We start from the raw sequence: 21,010 nt of genomic DNA, 5'->3' as shown, positions 1-21,010 counted from the left end.
CGGCAAACAGCCAGCAGCTGGCTGTGGCTGACTGGCACTCAGTAAAGATATATCACAAGGTGTAATGCCAACGATGTCATCCAGCATGAAACCGCCTTCCCTAACCCGCGTTTGTGGTGGGATTAAAATCCCAATATGAACTTGAGGTGGCCTGGGATAGCACTTAAATATAAATAAATAGAAATAATAATAATTATTATTTCTACTACTACTACTACTAATAATAATAATAAAAGTGAAATAAAAATGTCCAATTGGCATTTATGGTCAGAACATTTTATGAAGCAGGTAGCACGGTACCAGACACGATACGTCAAATTAGAGAACACTTTAATTTCCAGAGGTACAGCATCCTAAGAGATTGGTGTATGTAGCATTCTTATCAATTTAAATTGACTTGTCCAAGAAAGATAACAAACAGGGAAGGTCAAGGTGTTGTACATTACGTAAACATTTGAATTGAGTTCACTTTCAGCAATGGATTTTCCTTTTTATTTTGTAGGAGTTTAGATAACTTAACGATATTGTTAAAGACATAGTTTAGTGTTAAGAAATTTACTCCATGTATATACATTGATCTTAAACCTTTGCTCCTTTTTTGGTTCTTGTATATAGGTTGTTAATGCCCGATTGTTAATGCCCCATTGTGGTATTTTTTTTTTTTGTTACTGTTTCTTGCAAACTGCATTGGCTTTAACTTGTAACTCGTAACTTGTAGTCTCCGTTTAATTGTTCCCATTATGTTCGGTATATTGTCAGTCTCTGTTTCTAGGTTAAAGAATTGACGTTTCTGGTTTAAGGTCCAGGCATGCAACTTAGAAGGGAAAAAACAGGAAACTACAATCCTAAAAAGACCTTGTACAGTGATTTTCAATTTTGAATGGAATAAGTATGAAGTGAACAACGAGGAAATGGGCTTATCCGGGAAAAGTTGCATGCCTGAAGGTCCTTTGTTCATCCTCATTGGTGATCATAAGTGCTCGGTTGTTGACGATTTATTCATCCTTTCTCTTGAATTTCGAAACTTGTTTCAAATTTAGCGCTGGTCTTAAATTCGGGATTCTGTAAGGTTGATTTGTTTGCCAGAAATCTTGATTAATTTTAGTATTAGCTCTTACTTAAAATAATTTTCTTTTGTTTGTTTTAACTTCAAATAAATAGTTTTCTTTGGCTCGTTTCTCAGAAATATCATTTGTTTTCCCCGTCTATGTTTTTCAATTATTCTGCGTTTTCTCCTCACCCTATTTTTGGTGCAGATTGAATTTTAGTTTAGATTTATTGAATGTGGCGAGTTCCCACTGTGTCCCTTTTCTGAGTTACATAAGCACCAAATCTAACTACAAAGTACAAGTGACAAAACAACACAGAGTGCGTCCCATGGCATTCTCTGTTTTTGCTGTCTTGCTGTGCACGGCCAAAAGTACTATACCCGTAGCGTAGCAACCAAAGTACTGTATCATATACATGTACATCTAATTGTTATATGTCTATGGTGCAAATGCATTATGCATACAGGTGTGTGCTTTGCGCGTTGCGCGTATTGTTCCCAAGCGCTAGCGCTACAGAGCTGGGTTCAAACATTTCGTGAAGGGGTAGTTTGGAAAAGTGCAGGTAAATTTCTAACTAATTTCGTATTCCAATAGAAATAAATTTTAATTGTACTCAGATTAAATTAATCAGTTATCGCTTAAAATCAAGCAGAATCTGTGGGAGAGATGTCAACAAATATTGACTGCTTCATCCAAGTAGTAAAACTAGCCTCCCTCGGTCATCCATGGAGCATTCTATAGAATGCTTCATGGATCACCTCGGGAGGCTAGTTTTACTACACCGCTCGAAGCAGTCAATATTTGTGTAATATTCACAGGACCTACATTTTAAGCTGAGGAATTCACTCATTCAGAATTGCTAGACAAAGATTTTTTTTCAAAGAACTCAAGGAATATTTTTTTCCAGTGAATATTTAATTAACTTTGTTACATTTTTTTTTTTACAAAAAGCTTCTTTTAAAATTACAAAAATATATCTTGAAATGCAAAACGTTAGCAAACGTGATGATCGGTACAAAAGATTAAAGAAATTGTACACATGAAAATCAAATCATTTTTGTTTGGTACAGTGAAGAAGACGAGAATATAATTAACGGTTTCCGGTTCCAGATAAGCTGAAAATTAGCAAGGAACTCATTATTTGGCTTCTAGATATTTAGAGAACAGGCTACACAACCGAAGGAACATGAAATAGCAGTAGAGTTGACGTCAGCAAGTCCTCGCAAGTCAGATCTACAGAGTGAGTCAAAAGAAGTGGAACCAAAACCTCAAAAACGTACATTTCATGTTTAAAAAAAAAAAGGCAGCATTGACATTGATTGGCTTGTGATGGACTTTTGACAACTTGCCTTCAATAATAGTATATATCCGGCTCAACACTTGTAACTGCTGTTTTCTATGACGCTTTTGTAAGGTATGCAGTGCATTCAATGCATCAGTTTATATAATACATTATACCTTGATAAAATATGGGGGAAACACTCTTTTGTGTAAAGTGTAAACCTTAAAATACAGGATGATAATTATAAATTTTGCTTTCGATTCATTTATTGAAAAGAAAGTAAGTTGATCAACATTTTCTGGTCAATTCTCTCCTCCTAACTTGTCAAAGCTTGTGTGTTGACTATCATGGACAATTCAATTTTATAAAATGGTTGGTTTATTCATCTTGAATCAGGAAAACGACAGGAATAAAAATTGCAGATTTAAAGGTATCTGGAGATTTATCGTCATGCCAAACTCAGCACACACACAAATTGGCAGTCAAGCAACCGAAGGCATTGTCCAAAAAAGTCGGCTATCCCTGGACACATGTGTAAATTGGCAGTGGCACCCATGCGATTCGCATGCAGTGTAACTGTGCCAAGTTTCAATTGAGATAACTCAAGTTTCTCAAACAACAAGCCTGCCAAATTTGACGACAAGTTGACGTCGTTCACAATGAATCACCACCTGATCGTGAGTAAAACGCCACAATTTCTAAAGTTTAAAAGATTGCGAGATTTTTTCCAGGCACTGTGGATTGTGGAACAAGCTGATTGTAGGAATTCATGATCGCATAAAACCCTGACAAAAATAGAGAAACAAAACTACCTGCATAATTAATGGAAGAGTTGGTATTAATACTGCTACCCTCAATCGGGAAATGCTGAGTGTTGTGACCTCTGACCCAGCTGGGTCAGACCATTCAGACAAAAGGGGATAGCAGGGGTACTTTGGTGGTGATGTGCGCCAGCTTTCCTTTTATCTTGAGGAAGTGTCGCTTGAACTCGATACCATCACCCTAAGAAGTGGAAGAAGGTTTTGGAAATAAAGACGATTCAGTGTTTCGAATTTGACTTTGGGAAAATGTCCAACAAAAACAACCATGATGGGAAACTGACTAGGTTTCCTTTTAATTGAAAGTAAACATTAAAGCAACGTTCAGCACATGAACCATACCACACAATTCTCCAGGTTGTGTTGCAAAATACGTTTGTTAATAAACGCGCAATCCTATTTCCCGCAAATATGCATAACCAAAGGTTTCCCGGGTGCTAAATTATGGACATTTATATGTGGTTCACAAAAAAAGCTCTGCATCAAAAACTACTGTCCTGAATCGAGAGATCTTGGTTTCATATTCCGCCTTTTTTTTGGGGGGGGGGGGTCTCACCCTGTATAGGCTACTTAAAATACAAAATCGGCGCCCAAGTTGAAATAGAGGCACTCCAGTGACATATTAAAGACCGGAACCGTGAATGTATTACCTTTGATAGTCTGAAGTCTACAAGTACTTTGTCGTCCATCTCGTGCAGGTGAGCTTTGAAGATCAGCGGGTTCTTTCGTCGATCCAGAGATGTGATTGTGACCTGTGTCAAACAAAAACACAACAAGCACTCAGTCACACAGAATCAACAAGTCAATCTGGGCGATTCCAGGTTAGAGCCGAATAGAATAGAATCGATTCCAAATTTGAAATCAGAATCTGTCTTTAAGCAGTGAAAAAAAAAGACTTAAAGTCTGCCATGAGCCAATGTGACCCATCAAGCCGGCATTTATCTCCGGTTTCAGTAGCATGAAACGACTGAGAATATTTTCACTCCCCTGGATGGGATGCTAGTCCATCGCAGGTTGCTCCCCAGCTAAGGCCAAAAAAAAAAATAGTTCTGCTTCCGATTACATGCCTTTCCAAAATAGGGTCGGTCGGCCGAAAAAAAAAAAAATTTTGCCAATTTTTTTTATGCAGCTTGAATGGGGTATTCAATTATATGCGAAGTTTTAGCCTGAACTATTTCTATTGCACTACGAAAGCTATACACGAAATGGCAACAAAAAGTGAGTAAAACCTACCTTTAATTATTGTCAATATATTTACGTTCGATAATTTCAAAAAAATAATGGAAAATTCAGGCCGTTCGCACCATATGCACAACGCTAGTCAAGACGCGGGGAGCTGGCCAAAACTCCGAGGTGTGTGATGCGTGCGTGTGTGGCGAGCAGCCCACCATGGGCCGACAGACCTGTTTTTACCGTCAACAATTTCGGGAAACACGCGGCATGTATCACTCCAAATACGAGTAGTGCGATCTCAAAATGAACTCTTGAACACAGAAAATACATACACAGACAAGCTAGATCAATTCTGTAAATTAACTTGCAAAAATGTTCTTTCTCCATCGGTGTTTTCTTGGCATTTTTACGATGTCGAATCCGACCAGTTGACAGGGGCCTGCACTGTACTGATATACGCATATCGGTCACATAGCTAGCTGTGGACTGGTTACCGCATTTTCATTATGTCTGGCCCCTGCGCGGCGCAGCGGGAACCAGTCGTCGCCACGTGATTATAGGGAACCTGATTATAGTCACCGTGCGTGATCGAATTGCGAAGTAGTTATATCGCGAAGCGAATTTGTAATAACGGAGGTTTCTTTTGAAAAAAAGCGAATTTGTAAGTAAGAAAACAAATAAATACAAGCATTTTTGGATGCAAAAGGGTTGTTGAGAGGTATTTTGTGAAGACAGAAAAGACAGATTTTATTTGTATTTATTCAATTTTTTTTTTTGGGGGGGGGGGAAATTGCCGATAAAATTTTTAGGGTCGCAGCCTAAAAATAGGGTCGGTCGGGTAACCGGAAGCAGAACTATTCTTTTTTTTGGGTGGAGAGAGGCATGTGGGGTGGCTTGCCCAAGGACACAACATATTGCCAGCTGCTGGATTCAAACCCCTCGCCATCTGATCATGAGTCACGAACCCTAACGACTAGGCCGCACTCCCCACTCAGCAGGCATTGTCCAATAAGTATTATTTTAGTTGTACAGGCTAACATATCTGACCTGTCTTGCTGTTGTCGTTTTCCAGCTGTAGCCCATCTTCTCTAGTACGGCGGTGAGTTTCTTGATGGTTTCGTCGGGGCTAAGTTTGGTGAAAACCCTGGTCATGCGCTTAACTAGTCTCTGCATAGGTGTCTGTCGGGACAATGGGAAAGAACAAAAACAAAGTAATTATAGAAACTAAACAAACAAAAAACATTGCTGCTTGTGTTGGTCTTTAACCTTTTTACTATTGTGAGGAAACCAAAATAGAGCGTGTCCCAAAATACCGGCATTTTTTTCGCGAGGCTCTAGCATCGGCACAGAAACACGTACCGCCATTATCGTTATACCATTTTAAAGCTTGGAATCTTAACTTTATCCCTAGCAACTAGTATTTTGATATGGTCAGCCTGAATGAAGAGGTACTATTTGAATACAAAAGGTTGTGATTAAAATTTGGTCTTGAACTTAACTCTTTAGGTCTATTTTTTGCTCTGTTCTCATTTATCAAACTGAAAGCCATTTCAACACAAGACAAAATGGCACTCCATACCTGAAATCGTGCATGGATACTTCTGAAGCATTTATCTCAAGTTTTTGTAACATTACCTTGAAGAAACTACATAATAGAACAATCTGAAAACACTCTTGCAGCCTATGTAAGGTTGATGTATGGACAGCAAAACACAAAAACATGCTAGCTTGTTGAAAAGCAGTGAATTACATCTGTGTTGAGGGTGTTTGGCGTGTGGTTTCCTGGTCAACTTAAGTCACCTATGGATAGCAGCAGGGGGTGGTTTCTTGTCGACAAAAGTCGTCCATAGTAAGGATAGGGTTAAAAATCCACCTGATCCTGGACTGTTTGTTCCTGGGGGATATCCATTGGGATGGATCGACTTAAGTCACCTATGGCTAGCAGCAGGGGGTGGTTTCTTATCGACAAAAGATGTCCAAGAAAGGAGAGGGCTAAAAATCCACCTGATCCTGGACTGTTTGTTCCTGGGGCATATCCATTGGGATGGATCGACTTAAGTCACCTATGGCTAGCAGCAGGGGGTGGTTTTTAATCGACAAAAGATGTGCTAGAAAGGAGAGGGTTCAAAATCCACCTGATCCTGGACTGTCCGTTCTTGAGGGATATCCAGCAAAGTTGTTGACTCACCTGTGAGCTACCGGGCGTTGACTGTATCTGACTACTCAGCAGCAAGGAGTCAATGTGGACCGGCTGTGAGAAGCTGACGCCAAGGATTAACTTCTCCACGGATTCTTTGGTGGTTTCTGGTGCCGGCGTGTCATGGACGGCGTGTGGTATGGGCTGGGAGCTGGAGAACGTGGCCGAGTTCTCTCTGTATTGATTTCACAAACGGGGAAGACGTGAAAAAGGGGGAGGATTGTAAGGACTGGAAAACAGTTATGACTATAGACCTTTATCATGCTGCCACCATTTTCAGTCATGTTCCCTGTACCCAATAGCGTACTGAATGATAATGTTTTGGTGCACAAAGCTACCAGACTATTCTTCCTTCCAGCCTCGCTTTGGTTACGTTGACTTGAATTGGAAAAATCTAAATGACTGCAACATGATTATGGTCAATTGGTCAAAGGTTTTCTATTCAAAACTGCAAGCGGAATAATTCTGAGTTGCTTTTTTACCAGAAAGATGAAGTAATAATTAACAAGGGATGAATGAGGACAAAGAGCAAGGAATGCAAATTTGTGACATCACGGCATATTTCCCTGCTGCGAATTTGCAACAACTTAACAGATTTCAACTCCAGCAAATTTCAAAGTGAATGTTTGGTGACGTCAAATTCGTTTCGCATTCGCATTCACAAGATTTATGAAACAGCCTTGCCAAGGACTGAATTACAGTTCTGTATCAAACTTTTGTCCAAAATGCTTAAGATGAAGAATAAAATTGGGCTGCTATGTTTACCAGCACGATCATGAGTTAAGAAGCATTATATTTATTCCCGAAGAACGTTTTCTTGAAATCACATTTTCGTTTCTCTTTTTTATATTATTATATTTTTTGTTTTGTTTCACTAGTTTGTGCTTAAGCTGTACATAGACACAAATTATAGCCAAATATTTTTTCGAGGTTGCAGTGCTTGTGACATTTCGACAGCAAAAGGCAAAAAAACTAACAATACTCTGCACTCTTACCTTCTGATAGATGACGTAGGTGAAAGGTCATTGCCTGAGCAGACACGCTTGAATGAACCGGAACTTGTTGGTGAACTGGATGGGGGTCTGTGAGGCCAAGCTAGGAAGAAACCACCAACATGTTTTGAAATAAAGTAGTAAACCAGAATATTGCAGAATTGTCGTGAAGTCCATTACATGTGATTATTAATACAAGCCAGTCACAAATCACACTACAAAACCAAGACAATCCTTAACCCTAACCACCCCAACTCCATCAAAATCCATCCCCCATTTTGGTGGATTTTGGGGGGCTTGGTCCAGAAGGCCTGGCGTGACTAAATATTGATGGAGTATGATGGCTTTGGCCTCATGGCCTGAAGCAGTGCTAGGGGTATCTGATTGATTTTGGCTAGCTTCCTGAACTACTATTGTGATAAAAGCCATGTTTAGCAAGTCCATATTGCGTCAGTGGTGGATTCCATTATGTCATGTACAGTTTTATACTTGAAGCACAGTGATTGATGGATTTTGATGGACTTGGTTCAGTTCCTAGTAAAAGACGCTAGGGAGTTAGGGTCAACAGCCGTGTTACAAGTCTACCAATTACATGTAGCTATTTACGAGTCAGACCGAGATTCGAATCACAAGTCTGTCACAAGTCATACTACATGTCAATTACAAGTTAAGTCACTAGCAAGATCTCTAGCAACCGGAGATGAACAGCAACAAAAGAATGCCTTTGTTGCAGTTAATTCGAATAGCTTGTGAGCCGACTAGGGACTGGGGGACTTTGTGATTTGACTTGTGATTTGACTTGAAATAACTTAACAACTCTAGAATACTGACATCCATATTTTTGTTAGTGACTGGTTTTACATCAATGATTTAACCCAGACGAAGATGTTAGATTGCTTATAACAATTTTTGTATGGCAATCAGCCTGCTAAAGCAGCTTTTCTCTTTGTCAAAAAAACATTTTCAAGGACTGCGCAGCAACAACCAGAACAAAATTTAACAACCAACCCCTCCCTCCGTAATGATAATTGTTGGCTTTGAATGACACAATCTAATCTAAGTAATTTGTTCATTGATTTTAAAAACAAGTTGGTACTTACTTTTGCCATTGTACCATCTGTCTTTCCTCAGTGTGGCTATTGTGCAGCGCTTGGTGGGAGACTCCGTCAAGATTTTTCGGAGTAATGCTGAAAAAAAGACAAACAAGAGATGAACGAGATGTGCTTAAAATACTAGGAAATCACTGTCAGTACAGGGCACTGAAATAAATAATATATTTGTAATGCATATACAGGGTGAGTAAAAAAAACCAACGAAACCCAAATGTCGGGACTATTGTTTTAGTAAAGTTCTGCATGTAGCACTTTCAAAATCTGGGATATGAAAGTCCATAAGCTTTCTTTTAGTACAAGAATTACTCAAATAACTCATGTACTTTTCAAGTTACGGAATTTTGAACACAACCACTGTGCGTTCTTTCAGCAAAACGAAAACAATTCAAGCACATCCCTATGTGATTTGTTTTTTTTTTGCTGCACCTTTCTGTGATCCGTGGACAGAACTTTAAAACGGTGGTTGTGTTAAAATTCCATAACTTGAAAATTACATGGGTGATTTGAATGATTCTTGTACTAAAAGAAAGCGTATGAATTGGGCTTTCACATACTAGATTTTGAATGTGCTACATGCAGAAATTTACTACAACAAATGTCAACCATAGTCCCGACATTTTTTGTTCACCCTGTATAGAGCTTTCCATCATAACAACAATCTGAAAGCATTTTCCAAAGCACATTTCCACACTATACAAAGATAAAGAACAGTTTCGTGCACTGGGAAGTAACAACAAAAGAGGAAATTGTAAGCTTACAAGACTTTATACCGTTTTTTTCTCAGTTTTTAACGGCATAAATTGACAAACGAGAAAATAACCTGATCCAAGGAAAACCTACATGCCTGTAAAATGCATAGCTTGCAACACAAAAGTCACACAAAAAGAGGAAATATCAAGCATTACAAGTCTCTTTGCAGTCTTTTTACAAGGGAATCAGAAAGAGAGAAAATCAGTTAATCCAAGGGAAAATTGCATGCCCGAAGCTAGCTGAGCAACATTCTGACTTCTAGAGTGGTTTCTTCAATTTTTAATTTTAACAGAATCCAGCCTTTTTCATCTTGTTGAGGTATGCAATATTTGTCATTTAGTCCATGGAGCCCATACAGTAACAACAGTAATAGATGTTGTTGGGTTTTTTTCAACTCAATCTCCACCTCAATGTTGTTCGACTTTCTGCAAAGGCCAAAGCTTTGATCCGTTGCCTTTTGAATCACAAGAGAAACATTATGGAAATATTTCCAAAGACTGAGATTGAGTTTGAGACAAAGATGAGACTTGGAAAACAGCCGCCGAACCCACCTAATGGCAAGGGATCGATCTTCTTCCATGGCGACAGGTGCATCTTCTTATCCAACCAATCACGGAACTCCTTACATTCGTACGTCGGTTCATCCCACGGCAGTTCTGTTACCAAAATAGATCACAAACAATTCACATGGGCAGCAACACAGATGACTCTTCAATGCTATACTATACACAAGGATATTAGTGGACACTTGATATTTTTTCCTGAAATTGGAGGTATAAATGAAAATTATAATACATGTACACGTGTACATATATTGTAAAATTTTAAAAATATGTAGTTACATTAAAAAAAAAAACACCTAAAATCAGCTGAATTTGGAGGGTCTAATCTCTGCTCCCCTTAGGCCTACTGAGAAACCCCAAAAAGGACAATTATGTTGAAAACATGCCAATATGCCTTCTAACTCAGGCATGCAACTGGGAATTTAGAGGGAAAAAACAAGGGAATTCCAAACCACACAAGACTTTGTATAGTGTTTTCCAATTTGTAATGGCATTCATGAGAAGTAAAAAACAAGGAAATTAGGGGATCCGAGAAAAACTTGCATGCCTGCTAACGCTCCCCCCCCCCCCCTACCTGGGAGATAAACACCCCTCTTGATCCAAACCTGGATCCGCCCTTGGCCTAGGTTACATTGCAAATCAACTATTTACTTTTGGTCTTTGATCTAACTTGCTCTGGATGAGGACCGTGTGATTTTAGCTACAAACCTCCGCCCAGCATGGCCACAAGAATGATCCCACAGGACCAGACGTCGGCCGGCTCAGCAGGAAACTCCTCCTTCTTCATGACCTCTGGAGCGACGTAGGGAGGCGTCCCGCAACACTTGGCCATCAGACGCTCTTTGCCCTGGTGGCGGAAGACCGTGGCTAGACCAAAATCTGAGATCTTTAGGTTATCTGGACACAAGTTACAAAGACGAGAACATTAGACAATATCGGCATCCGGGAAAAAAAGTGTCATGTATCCGTATGATGATGACTGATACATGTAAGCATACGCGAGGTCGTGTTCAAAGTAAAAGTTTGGCACTATGCCAATTGTATGCGTGTACGTACAGCTGCAGAGGAAGCAGAGTCATGATTTATGTCACAAAAATGTGCGAAAAAAACGCCACGAAAACTTCACTCTTAAGAGCTTCCAACTGCAATCAGACATATCTGGTACATTATTAAATTAAGAATGAGAGGTTGATATCATTATTAAATCGAAAGAAATTTTCAGTGAAAACACGGTCAATTCATAGGTACAGATCCCATGTCAATATAAAGCCAGTTTGGCATGCGCACAATGATATGGGACACGGGTCATTTGGGATAATCAAACACTCATCAAAGGCGCATGAATGCGCACAGCGACGGGCGCACGACGCTCGCGTGTTTATTACAAGCAGAATGGGCGTCTGCGTAACATCGCATGTCATCACGTCAACGATTTTATCCCGAATGACCTTTGACTGCTTCATCGAGAAACCGAACTGGCTTATTGGCTTCCATACGTAGTTCCATTGCCATTTTGTCATATCACATATGAGAAGAACACACAGAGTGATGATGTCACGCGTTGGGCCATCCATTCTGAGACAGTGGGAGCTAGCCCCATTGAACAAGTGCCTGTAATAGTGTGTGTTAACACTTGGAAAAGCTCACAACAACATTTCAAAGTACAACAAATTGTGAGAATCTCAAAAATGTTCATCTTACCGTTATCATCCAGGAGTAAGTTTTCTGGCTTCAGATCTCGATGGGTCACACCCTTCTTGTGTAAATACTCAACGCCGGCCATCAGTTGAACAAAGTACCGATGGGCCTGCTTGCCTGGCATACCAATATCAGGCTCTGCAAGAGAATTAAACAAATTATTTCAATTTTATGGGTGAGTTGCTCAACAATTTGGACCCAAACGCGTAACACCAGCTATTTCGGTTCATCCAAGGCAACAGGCTGTTGGTGATTTATGGTAAAATATTCACGTTCACATACTCCAGGAAAACCATACCAATTCTATCAAAGAGCTCTCCCCCTGCTCATATACTCCAGGAAAACCTTACCAATTCTATCAAAGAGCTCTCCCCCGCTCATGTACTCCAGGAAGAGATACTGAATGTTGCCTTCTTTACGTTGGCCGTAGAAGCGAACAATGTGATCGTCGTTCATCATCCTGTGGACGCAGACCTACAGAGGGCAGAGGGCACAGATCAAAAGGTCACCAGCGAAGAGGTGTCACTGAATGGGATAGTGCCCAGGTGAAAATTCCAGTTGAAACCAGTTGAACTGGTTTCAACTGGTTTCAACTGGTCCCAGTTGAACTGGGAATTGGTGACTGGTTTTAACTGGTTTAACTGGTATTAACTGGTTCAACTGGTATGAACTGGTTTTGAACTGGTTTAACTGGTATGAACTGGGCAACTGGTTTAACTGGTTTCTAACTGGGCAACTGGTTTAACTGGTTTATAACTGGTTTCAAACTGGTATGAACTGGGCAACTGGTGTAACTGGTTTCTAACTGGGCCACTGGTTGAACTGGTTTCTAACTGGTTTCAACTGGTGCCAAATCAGTTTAACTGGTATGAACTGGGCAACTGGTGTAACTGGTTTTCAACTGGTTAACTGGTATGAACTGGTTTAACTGGTATGAAGTTTCCAACTGGTATGAAGTTTCCAACTGGTTCAACTGGTTTCCAACTGGTTTAACTGGTGAACATGGTTTCCAACTGGTTCACAAATGACATGAGCTGTTGCCAACTGGTTTGGAACTGTGAAGTCGTTTTGAATTGGTCTGTAGTTGGCATCAAACTGTCGTTAGCGGGTTGAAATGGTCTTGAACAGGCGGGTTGAGATCTGTGGGTTGCTTCAAGGGCGAATACATGTAGTTTGTTGAATATATCCAGATAGATATTTTGCAATTGATAATAAAGAGTGATTATCCGGAAACAAGTATTACAAATGAGACAAAGGGGAGCAAAATGTTTTGGCAAATACTGTACGTTGTATATATTTGACACTATTTACAAAATGTGTATCATCATAATCAATGAAATATTATAATTGGCTTTTCAAATAAATAGATGCAGAAGTCTTGAACCATGAAAAACTATCAAGATGGTGGTGGAAGTTATTTTACACTTGATTTTTACAAGATTTTTTTGATGGCTAGATGATTTTCCACAATCCAACTTACATGTAAATTTGAATGTTGAGGATAAAAGAGGGAAGGTTTTGGTTTGAGTTTAATGCCTCTCGTTTCATAATTAGGCCACAATCCACGCTAAAACAGTAAAGCTAGCCTATTCGTTTTAATTATGAAACTCGTCTCAATATCTCGGTGAGTAAATTTACAGGAAACTTCAATGGCTTGATAAATCCAGGGCAATTAACATTCAGTCTCAGATCATCATAATATTGACAAAAAAATTGAGAAATGTACAGACCTGGGGAAACAGGTCCTGGGAAGCACAGAACTTTCATGTACTGGTCAAATTTTATCGAATCAAAGATGAAAAACACCAAAGCTGTAACACTGAAGCCTTGCAGAAATAACGTCACTGTTTTGATATCCAGTTCGCGTGCTTCAAATGGTTATAACAATTACACTCCGAGTCACTTAATTTGCTGCAGATTGTTCCTATATATACGTGCTTCTCCAGTGTCTCCTGAGCCTTTTCCCGTCACTGTCGCACCCGTCTCTGTTGCAAAACTCCTCTCCTCACGTATCGATTGACTGTTCCATTGTGTCCATGGCTCCCTGTCATTGAGAACAAACCAAAAACAAATTAAAAAGTAAGAAAAGCAAACCCTCCAAAAAACCCTTAAGAACAAAGATGGTCTGGGCTGAATAAGACAGCTCTAGTTGTACTTTCAGAAACCACCACTTTGTCAGGATTTTGCTTTTAATATGTTCAGTCTTAACATTATTAAAAGTAACCTGATTAACTTCTGCAATGCCGAAGAAATTGTGATCCGCAATTAATTTGTATCCTAATACCACCAATATTTCATTTACCTTGCTTTATGCAATACTTTCCTGATCCCTGAAATTATTAAAGGTGTGCTGTTTCTTGCATTTTATGGGAATACGACAGAATTAACCAGGAGTCCAAACTCATACATGTATTCCTCATTGTGACTGCTTCGAGTATTATGTAGAACTAGTCGTGCTAGTAAATGTACAAAATGTATAATACTTGGATATGACTATGAGCTTTATTTTCTCACCAGCATGGCCAGCTGATCACAAACAAAGCTTAAGCATGTTTAAGCAAATAATGATATCAAACATAAAATGTAGTACAAATGTGACAGAATCAATGCTGTACAACGGATACGAATAAAAAAAAGCTGGGTATTTGAAACATCCAGTACAAACTTACCAGTAGGGCCTACAACAAACTGTAGGTTTGAAAGAACAGGGCTCCAGAAACGAAAGGTTCTGTCCAAACTATCTCCCATTCCGCAAAGACCATGGTGCTGCAGGAATATTAACTCTGACTAATAAGCTGTATGTTTACAGACATGTGTGATGCTTTTGGACGCGGATTTGGAACTGAATACAATACATGTAATCAGTGTTTTTTCGAGAAGACGATACATTTGTGCCTGCTCCGTCTTTAACCATTTTGAATGAGTAGTAGAACTGAACTGCATGCAGGCTAGCGCAATGTGGCCTAACGGTTTTTCTGGTTGAGGCAAGGTCATATTTACATGTACAGTATATGCTGTGTGCTGACCACTATAGTACGTGTGTCAAAGGGCATGAAGTGACCTTGCGCAAGACTGGACAGTGTAAGTCATATACATGTACATGTACAGTATACGTTGTGTGGAATGTACATGTACAATGCATTCCCATACAGTATATCGCTGCACGGGTTGGGGGGGGGGGGAAGAGTCCATCATATTATTGAACCGCAACCGCGACAAACATGATGTGCAGTCTTGAATCATGTTGGCTGGTTTTCTACTGAAAATCTTAAGTCAATTTCCCATTGAAATTCTTCTCTTCAGTTCTCAATTATAAGCTCAAAACTGAAAAACAATTAATGATCGACCATCTACCGCAAAGCAAAAAACTATATATAACATGAGCAAATGGCAAATAATTAACAGCTGGTAATAACTTTTTCCATTTATATGGTTCCATCAACTGGTTTCAATTGTTGATGGTCCGGGCCCTGTTGGTTTTAAATTTCCTGTTGACACTGGTTTCTGCAACTGGTACGTTAACTGGTTTCAACTGGTCCAGAACATGTTGACACTTGGATACCACTACCGCCCAGCAGGCATTTTTGGTCGGTTTAACGTCCAAGCGACGTTTGATTCTGACCAATTCTGACGTTGGATTTTGGTCCTTTTATAATTGATTATGAAAGTCAGTTAGACGTCGAAATCTGACCAAATAATAACGTCTGTTTATGGTCGAGTTGTGACGTCAATCCTACTGGTTTGATTGACGTTAAACTGACGTCAGATTTCATGGTCAGATTTTGGTCATTTGATGATTGATTTTGTAAGTTATTTAGACGTTGAAATCTGACAAAATAATAACGTCTGTTTATGGTCGAATTGTGACGACAATCCTACTGGTTTGATTGACGTTAAACTGACGTCAGATTTCATAGTCAGATTTTGGTCATTTAATGATTGATTTTGTAAGTTATTTAGACGTTGAAATCTGACCAAATAATAACGTCTGTTTATGGTCGGGTTGTGACTGCAATCCTACTGGTTTGATTGACGTTAATCTGACGTCAGATTTCATGGTCAGATTTTGGTCATTTTATAATTGATTTTGAAAGTTTTTTAGACGTTGAAAACATGACCCAAATCTAACATCCGTATAATGGTCAAATCATGACGTCAGTCTGACCATGATTAACTGGTTTAAATGGACGTCGACAGGACGTCAGATTCTTGGTTGAATTAGGTCAGTTAATGGTTAAAAGTGTAATTTATTTAGACGTCTAAAACACAGACATGAGATCTAATCTCTTTTTTGAATATGTGTGGAGGTAGAAGACATCAGGCCGTCGATCTTGATGTTTTCTCTGATGATTGTTGCCACGTATGGTAGGGCTTGGGTAGTATGTTTCTTCTCCATCAATTGCAAAGAGCAGAGATGAGCTGGGAAATTAAAAGGAGATGAATGAAATTGTGAATTTTCTTGAATACCAACACATTCAAAAATTTTTTTTTGTGACTCGTCAATAATTAAAACAAAATAGATTCTTTATGTAAGCCAATTTAAGTGCAGCGGCAGTTTTATTTTCGGAGATCCGAAGAAAACAATTATTCTTATGAAGAAGACATGCACATTTTAAGTATACTAGGCAGTTCCATGCGATTCCACGAAAATAAACAAAACTTAAAAATTAGAAGAATATTAAATTTTAAAAACTGCAAGCATCACAAGGTCCTCATTTGAGTTAGTGCGGTAGTGAGATTTGGAATATTTAAGTTATCGATCAACATAGTGTAGGAAATTTGTCTCATGTTGAGATGTGCGTTAAATGACAGCAGTTTTAGGCTTAAATGCAGCTTGGACATGATGATGGAAGGCGGGCAGAACATGCATGACTGCTGATTAGCTTAGATTGTCTAGATTTCAATGTTTAAAATAAAGGGCACCGTAAGTGTAACTTTGAATTTGAAATAAGAATTGACAATAGCATCTAACATTAACAACTTTCAACAATGAGAAGTTGAAGTATTTTTCCATTGAATTTTTATATTACACAAGTAAGTAGGCATACAGAAGGGAACCCGTTGTACATATCACTGTCAGGATAAAATTTCAAGACTACTCGATCTCGTCCTTAAAAAGAAATTTCAAATCCCTAACTCGGAAACATTCGCATTAGAAACTTACCGTTTTTCAGACCGGTACATTGCAAAAGCCGACCATGTAGCCTAGGCCTGCATACTACTATTAATCTTGATAATTGCAGTTCAATCAAAATCTTGTGCTTGTCCCATACATCCTGATGTCGTATCTTGACTTGAAGTTAAGATTAGCAGGAACACAATATCTTGTCAACAAGTGGCATATACTGTAGGACAATATACTGTTGCAATGTGCCCACAAAACTTTCACATTTTGACCCACCACGTCTTTCACCGAAGCTGTTTCGAAGTTGCTAGACTCGTGTAGCATTGGAATGCAAGAGACCGGTCACACACAGGGCATAAATAATGCTTACGCACGCGCGGTGCGCGCGCGATGTTTTGGTCATTTGGCGCGCGGGGCAGGAATTTTGGCTCGGAGCCAAGACGTACGTTTGGATGTTGTATTTTGGTTTAAACCATGACATAATGACAACGTTAAATATTTTAACCATCCATCGACCAGAACTTAACGTCATTATTTGAATAGTCGAAAGGACGTTAGAAAACGGACGTAACTATGGTTGAAAACATGACCTATAATAACGACTTCAAATATTATAACCAGCAGCCGACCATAATCCAACGTCACTATTCGAGTAGTTGAAAAAAAAATGTCAAAACCATGACATAATAACGACGGTAAATACTTTTACCATCCCCTGACCAGAACTCAACGTCGTTATTTGATTCGTGGAAACGACGTCTGAAAACGGACGTAATATCATTGTTAAAACACAACCTTTTAACGACGTCAAATATTATAACCAGCAGCTGACCACAATAAAATCTCGCTTTTGGAGTCGTTGAAAAAAACGTCAAAAACGGACGTTATATTTTGGGGAAAACCATGACATAATAACGACGTTAAATGTTTAAACCATCCCCTGACCAAAACTCAACGTTGTTATTTGAATCGTGGAAACGACGTTAGAAAACGGACGTAATATCTTAGATGCAAACATGACCTCATAACGACTTCAAATATTATAACCAGCAGCTGACCACAATAAAACCTCGCTTTGGAGTCGTTGAAAAGACGTCAAAAACGGACGCTATATTTTGGTGGAAACCATGACATAATAACGACGTTAAATATTTTAACCATCCCCTGACCAGAACTCAACGTCGTTATTTGAATCGTGGAAACGACGTTAGAAAACGGACGTAATATCATGATTAAAAACATAACCTAATAACGACTTCAAATATTATAACCAGCAGCCGACCACAATTCAACTTCGCTTTTGGAGTCGTTGAAAATAAGTCAAAAACGGACGTTATATTTTGGTGAAAACCATGACATAATAACGACGTTAAATATTTTAACCATCCCCTGACCAGAACTCAACGTCGTTGTTTGAATCGTGGAAACGACGTTAGAAAACGGGCGTAATATCTTAGATGCAAACATGACCTCACAACGCGACTTCAAATATTGTAACCAGCAGCCGACCATTATTCAACGTCAATTTATTAGTAGTTGAAAAAACGTAAAAAACGGACTTGCATTTTGGTTGAAAGCATGACATATGTACGACGTTAGATATTATAACCAACGGCCAACCACAATTCAACGTCGTGTTTTGATTTGTTGAAACGACGTTAGAAAGCGAACGTCATATCTTGGTTGAAAACATGACATAATTGTGACGTCTTAGAGGGAACCATAATAATGACAATAATACAACGTTGTTTTTCAGGCCGTTGTAAAGACGTTGACAAAACAACGTCATATCATGGTTGAAACTATGTTACGTATTATTTATGACCAAATTCCTACTACATTGTGACGTTGTTGTTATGTCAAATTCTGACGTTAAATTGTCGACACTAAAGCAACGTCTGGCAGACGTTATAATGACAACGTTTTCTTTGGTCTACCAAAAAGACGTTGTTTTTCGGTAAGGAATGGTTGATCCGACGTTGCGACCATAATACAACCGTTATACAACGTCAGTCTGACGTTTGGTGCCTGCTGGGCGTGACCAGTTTGGTTGCTAATTCAACTGGTTTCAACTGGTTCCTATTAACACCACAAGAATTGCCAGTTGATAACTGGTTTCTTAACACTGGTTTCAACTGGTTCCAGTTAATTGATATGGCACAACAAGAATTGCCATGGTTTCTTCAACAGGTTTCAACTGGCTGTGGACACACAACAAGAATTGCCAGTTGATAAACTCTTTTTTCAACTGGTTTCAACTGGTTCCTGTTGGCACAACAAGAATTGCCAGTTGGTAACTGGTAAGTTCAACTGGTTTCAACTGGTTCTGCTGAATCCAGTTGAGCTACCAGTTGAAACCAGTTGAATCGAACAGGTACCAGTTGGACACCAGTTAATCCCAGTTAATCCCAGTTAAAACCAGTTGAAATTGTAACTGGTTTCAACTGGAATTTTCACCTGGGTGACATCCCTTTTCCAAACACCAGCAAATACAGACAGAGTCTAGAGTCCAGATTTATTTCAAGAATGTATATATGAGAACAGGAAAACACCTTTGAAGTTTTTGAAATCATATTGGTTGTGAGCCTTGATGATGCATACTTCTATACAGTCTGACTGGCCTACTCCAGCACACTAACACCTCACAATGCATCTAGTGCCCTATTCGTTCACACAGTTATATTTAAATTAGATTGACCCCATGTCACTAGTCAATCAGCTTACTTTGCTCTGCCCAGACTCAGACTCCATGTCTGCCGTGGGAGATACCGAGACAGGTTTAAGACCCAATACACCCTTCACTTTCAATTCGTAATCCCTCCTCGCCGGCTGATAGCTATAGCCACGGCTTGAGGAAAGGCTATGTGCCGGAAGACAGCTAGAGCCGCATTCCCGAACGTACACATTTCATTCATCATGCAATTGCACTTGATACAAGATTTGCATTGAATGGTGGATTTTCTATAAAGGAAAGTTGGGTGAACTTTCCTTAGTCATGAAAAGTAAAATCTATTCAGTGACACCACTTACTGTTCTGGGTTGAATAAAAAACAATTTGAGCACAGCTAGTACACAGGCTTTTGTTCAGTGTAAGTGTGCGGTCATTATTGATGGCTACGCTCGGCTGATCACACTGGGCTACCTGTACAACACGAATGCGCCCTCAGTGTGAATACCAGCAGGCCGGCAAGATATCGAAAAAAGTATAACATCCTAGACAGGTTAAAGTGCAAACTAATTTTAACTGAACACACAAAACAGTCTGGATAGCACTGTTGTTGTACAGTTAATCACAAGTCAGTCACAAGTCCATCATACGTCCAGCAACATGTAGATCACAAGTCACTTTAAGATTCTGGTGACAAGCAACCGTGAGTGAATGCAAGCGCGAGTGAATAAATTACAACCGAATGCGCTTACCGCGGTGATTTAGCTGTGACTGAATGACTTGTGATTGACCTGGGAGACTAGGGAAGGACTTGTGATGCACTCATCAACTACAAGACTTCTGGCGATGGGATTTACAGGCACCTCTTTGCGGACATTCTCTATGGCCCCTTTTGCTTTGTCCAGATTGAGTATCTTGTCAGCTACAGCCTCCTGTGTGCTACGATTGACCGCAAGCTTCACCCTGGGGAGACACAACACAATAAGCATTATCCATTAAATGCTAAACATACAAAGCCTTGTGTGGTTTAAATAACTCCCTAGGCCCTTTTTGCTAGGAACCATCCTCAATCCTCCAAAATTGTGCACTTATGATCAAATGAAGGATACCCACTGCCCCAATCCTTCAAAATCGTTAGACAGTCCTGCCTCAAAAACATCCTCCTCCTTTTCAAACACCATTCATCCTCAATTGACCTATCGCCGTTTGTGAGTTAGCCACGCCCCTTAGACAACCCTATGGAGTTTTGGTACACTTACTTTTGTTTGTCTCAGATTTTGCGGGTTTCGCATCTATTTGTATAACATGTAATTGGACAATATTTCACAAGCTGCGTAGATGCGATTCTAATGCGATTCTACCGCAATAGGTCAACCCTCCAAAATCCTCATGTGCTTCAACACCATTCATCTTCAATCCTCCAAAATCCTTATATTTCTCAAAAACTATTCATCCTCAATCCTCCAAAATCCTAAAAAAAAAAACGCCAGGAGGACTTTGGTAGATTGAGGTGGGTTAGCTAGGGTTAATTTGAAAACATTCATGAATTACACCCACTGAAATTTCAAAAGAATATTAAAATT

The 21,010-nt window shown here is 39.4% G+C and overlaps 1 protein-coding gene across 4 annotated transcripts; it reads right to left on the bottom strand.

The window, feature by feature from the left end:
- Positions 1-1,987: 1,987 nt before the first annotated feature.
- On the bottom strand, positions 1,988-20,372 carry LOC119735798 (serine/threonine-protein kinase Chk1-like). Of its 4 annotated transcripts, none has more exons than XM_038209736.1 (11): positions 20,291-20,372; positions 11,985-12,108; positions 11,638-11,772; positions 10,645-10,833; positions 9,925-10,029; positions 8,612-8,698; positions 7,515-7,614; positions 6,511-6,694; positions 5,370-5,501; positions 3,800-3,901; positions 1,988-3,333 (listed from the first exon to the last, which is right to left on the bottom strand). In XM_038209736.1, exons 2-11 carry the CDS (start codon positions 12,091-12,093, stop codon positions 3,238-3,240), a joined length of 1,239 nt encoding a protein of 412 aa, XP_038065664.1. In that variant the 5' UTR covers positions 12,094-12,108; positions 20,291-20,372; the 3' UTR covers positions 1,988-3,237. The 4 variants fall into 4 exon arrangements, with proteins under 4 accessions (XP_038065664.1, XP_038065665.1, XP_038065663.1 ...); XM_038209737.1 differs by having other exon boundaries at positions 20,180-20,299; XM_038209735.1 differs by lacking the exon at positions 20,291-20,372 and adding an exon at positions 19,484-19,525.
- Between the last annotated feature and the right edge of the window lie 638 nt (positions 20,373-21,010).

Source organism: Patiria miniata, unplaced genomic scaffold (genome assembly GCF_015706575.1).
Source record: "Patiria miniata isolate m_02_andy unplaced genomic scaffold, ASM1570657v1 HiC_scaffold_29, whole genome shotgun sequence".
Taxonomy (NCBI): domain Eukaryota; kingdom Metazoa; phylum Echinodermata; class Asteroidea; order Valvatida; family Asterinidae; genus Patiria; species Patiria miniata.
Note: the sequence above shows the minus strand (reverse complement) of the source record. Positions and strands in the feature narration are given on the sequence as shown.

What these genes read in the sequence shown, in the direction of transcription:
- LOC119735798 (XM_038209735.1), bottom strand. Translation starts at nt 19,510, where the DNA reads ATGGAGTCTGAGTCTGGGCAGAGCAAA. An exon ending in CAGATGGTACAATGGCAAAA is followed by an intron (nt 7,615 to 8,611) that starts GTAAGTACCAAC and finishes GTTTCTTCCTAG; the next exon opens with CTTGGCCTCACAGACCCCCA. An exon ending in CAACGCCCGGTAGCTCACAG is followed by an intron (nt 5,502 to 6,510) that starts GTGAGTCAACAA and finishes TTGTCCCGACAG; the next exon opens with ACACCTATGCAGAGACTAGT.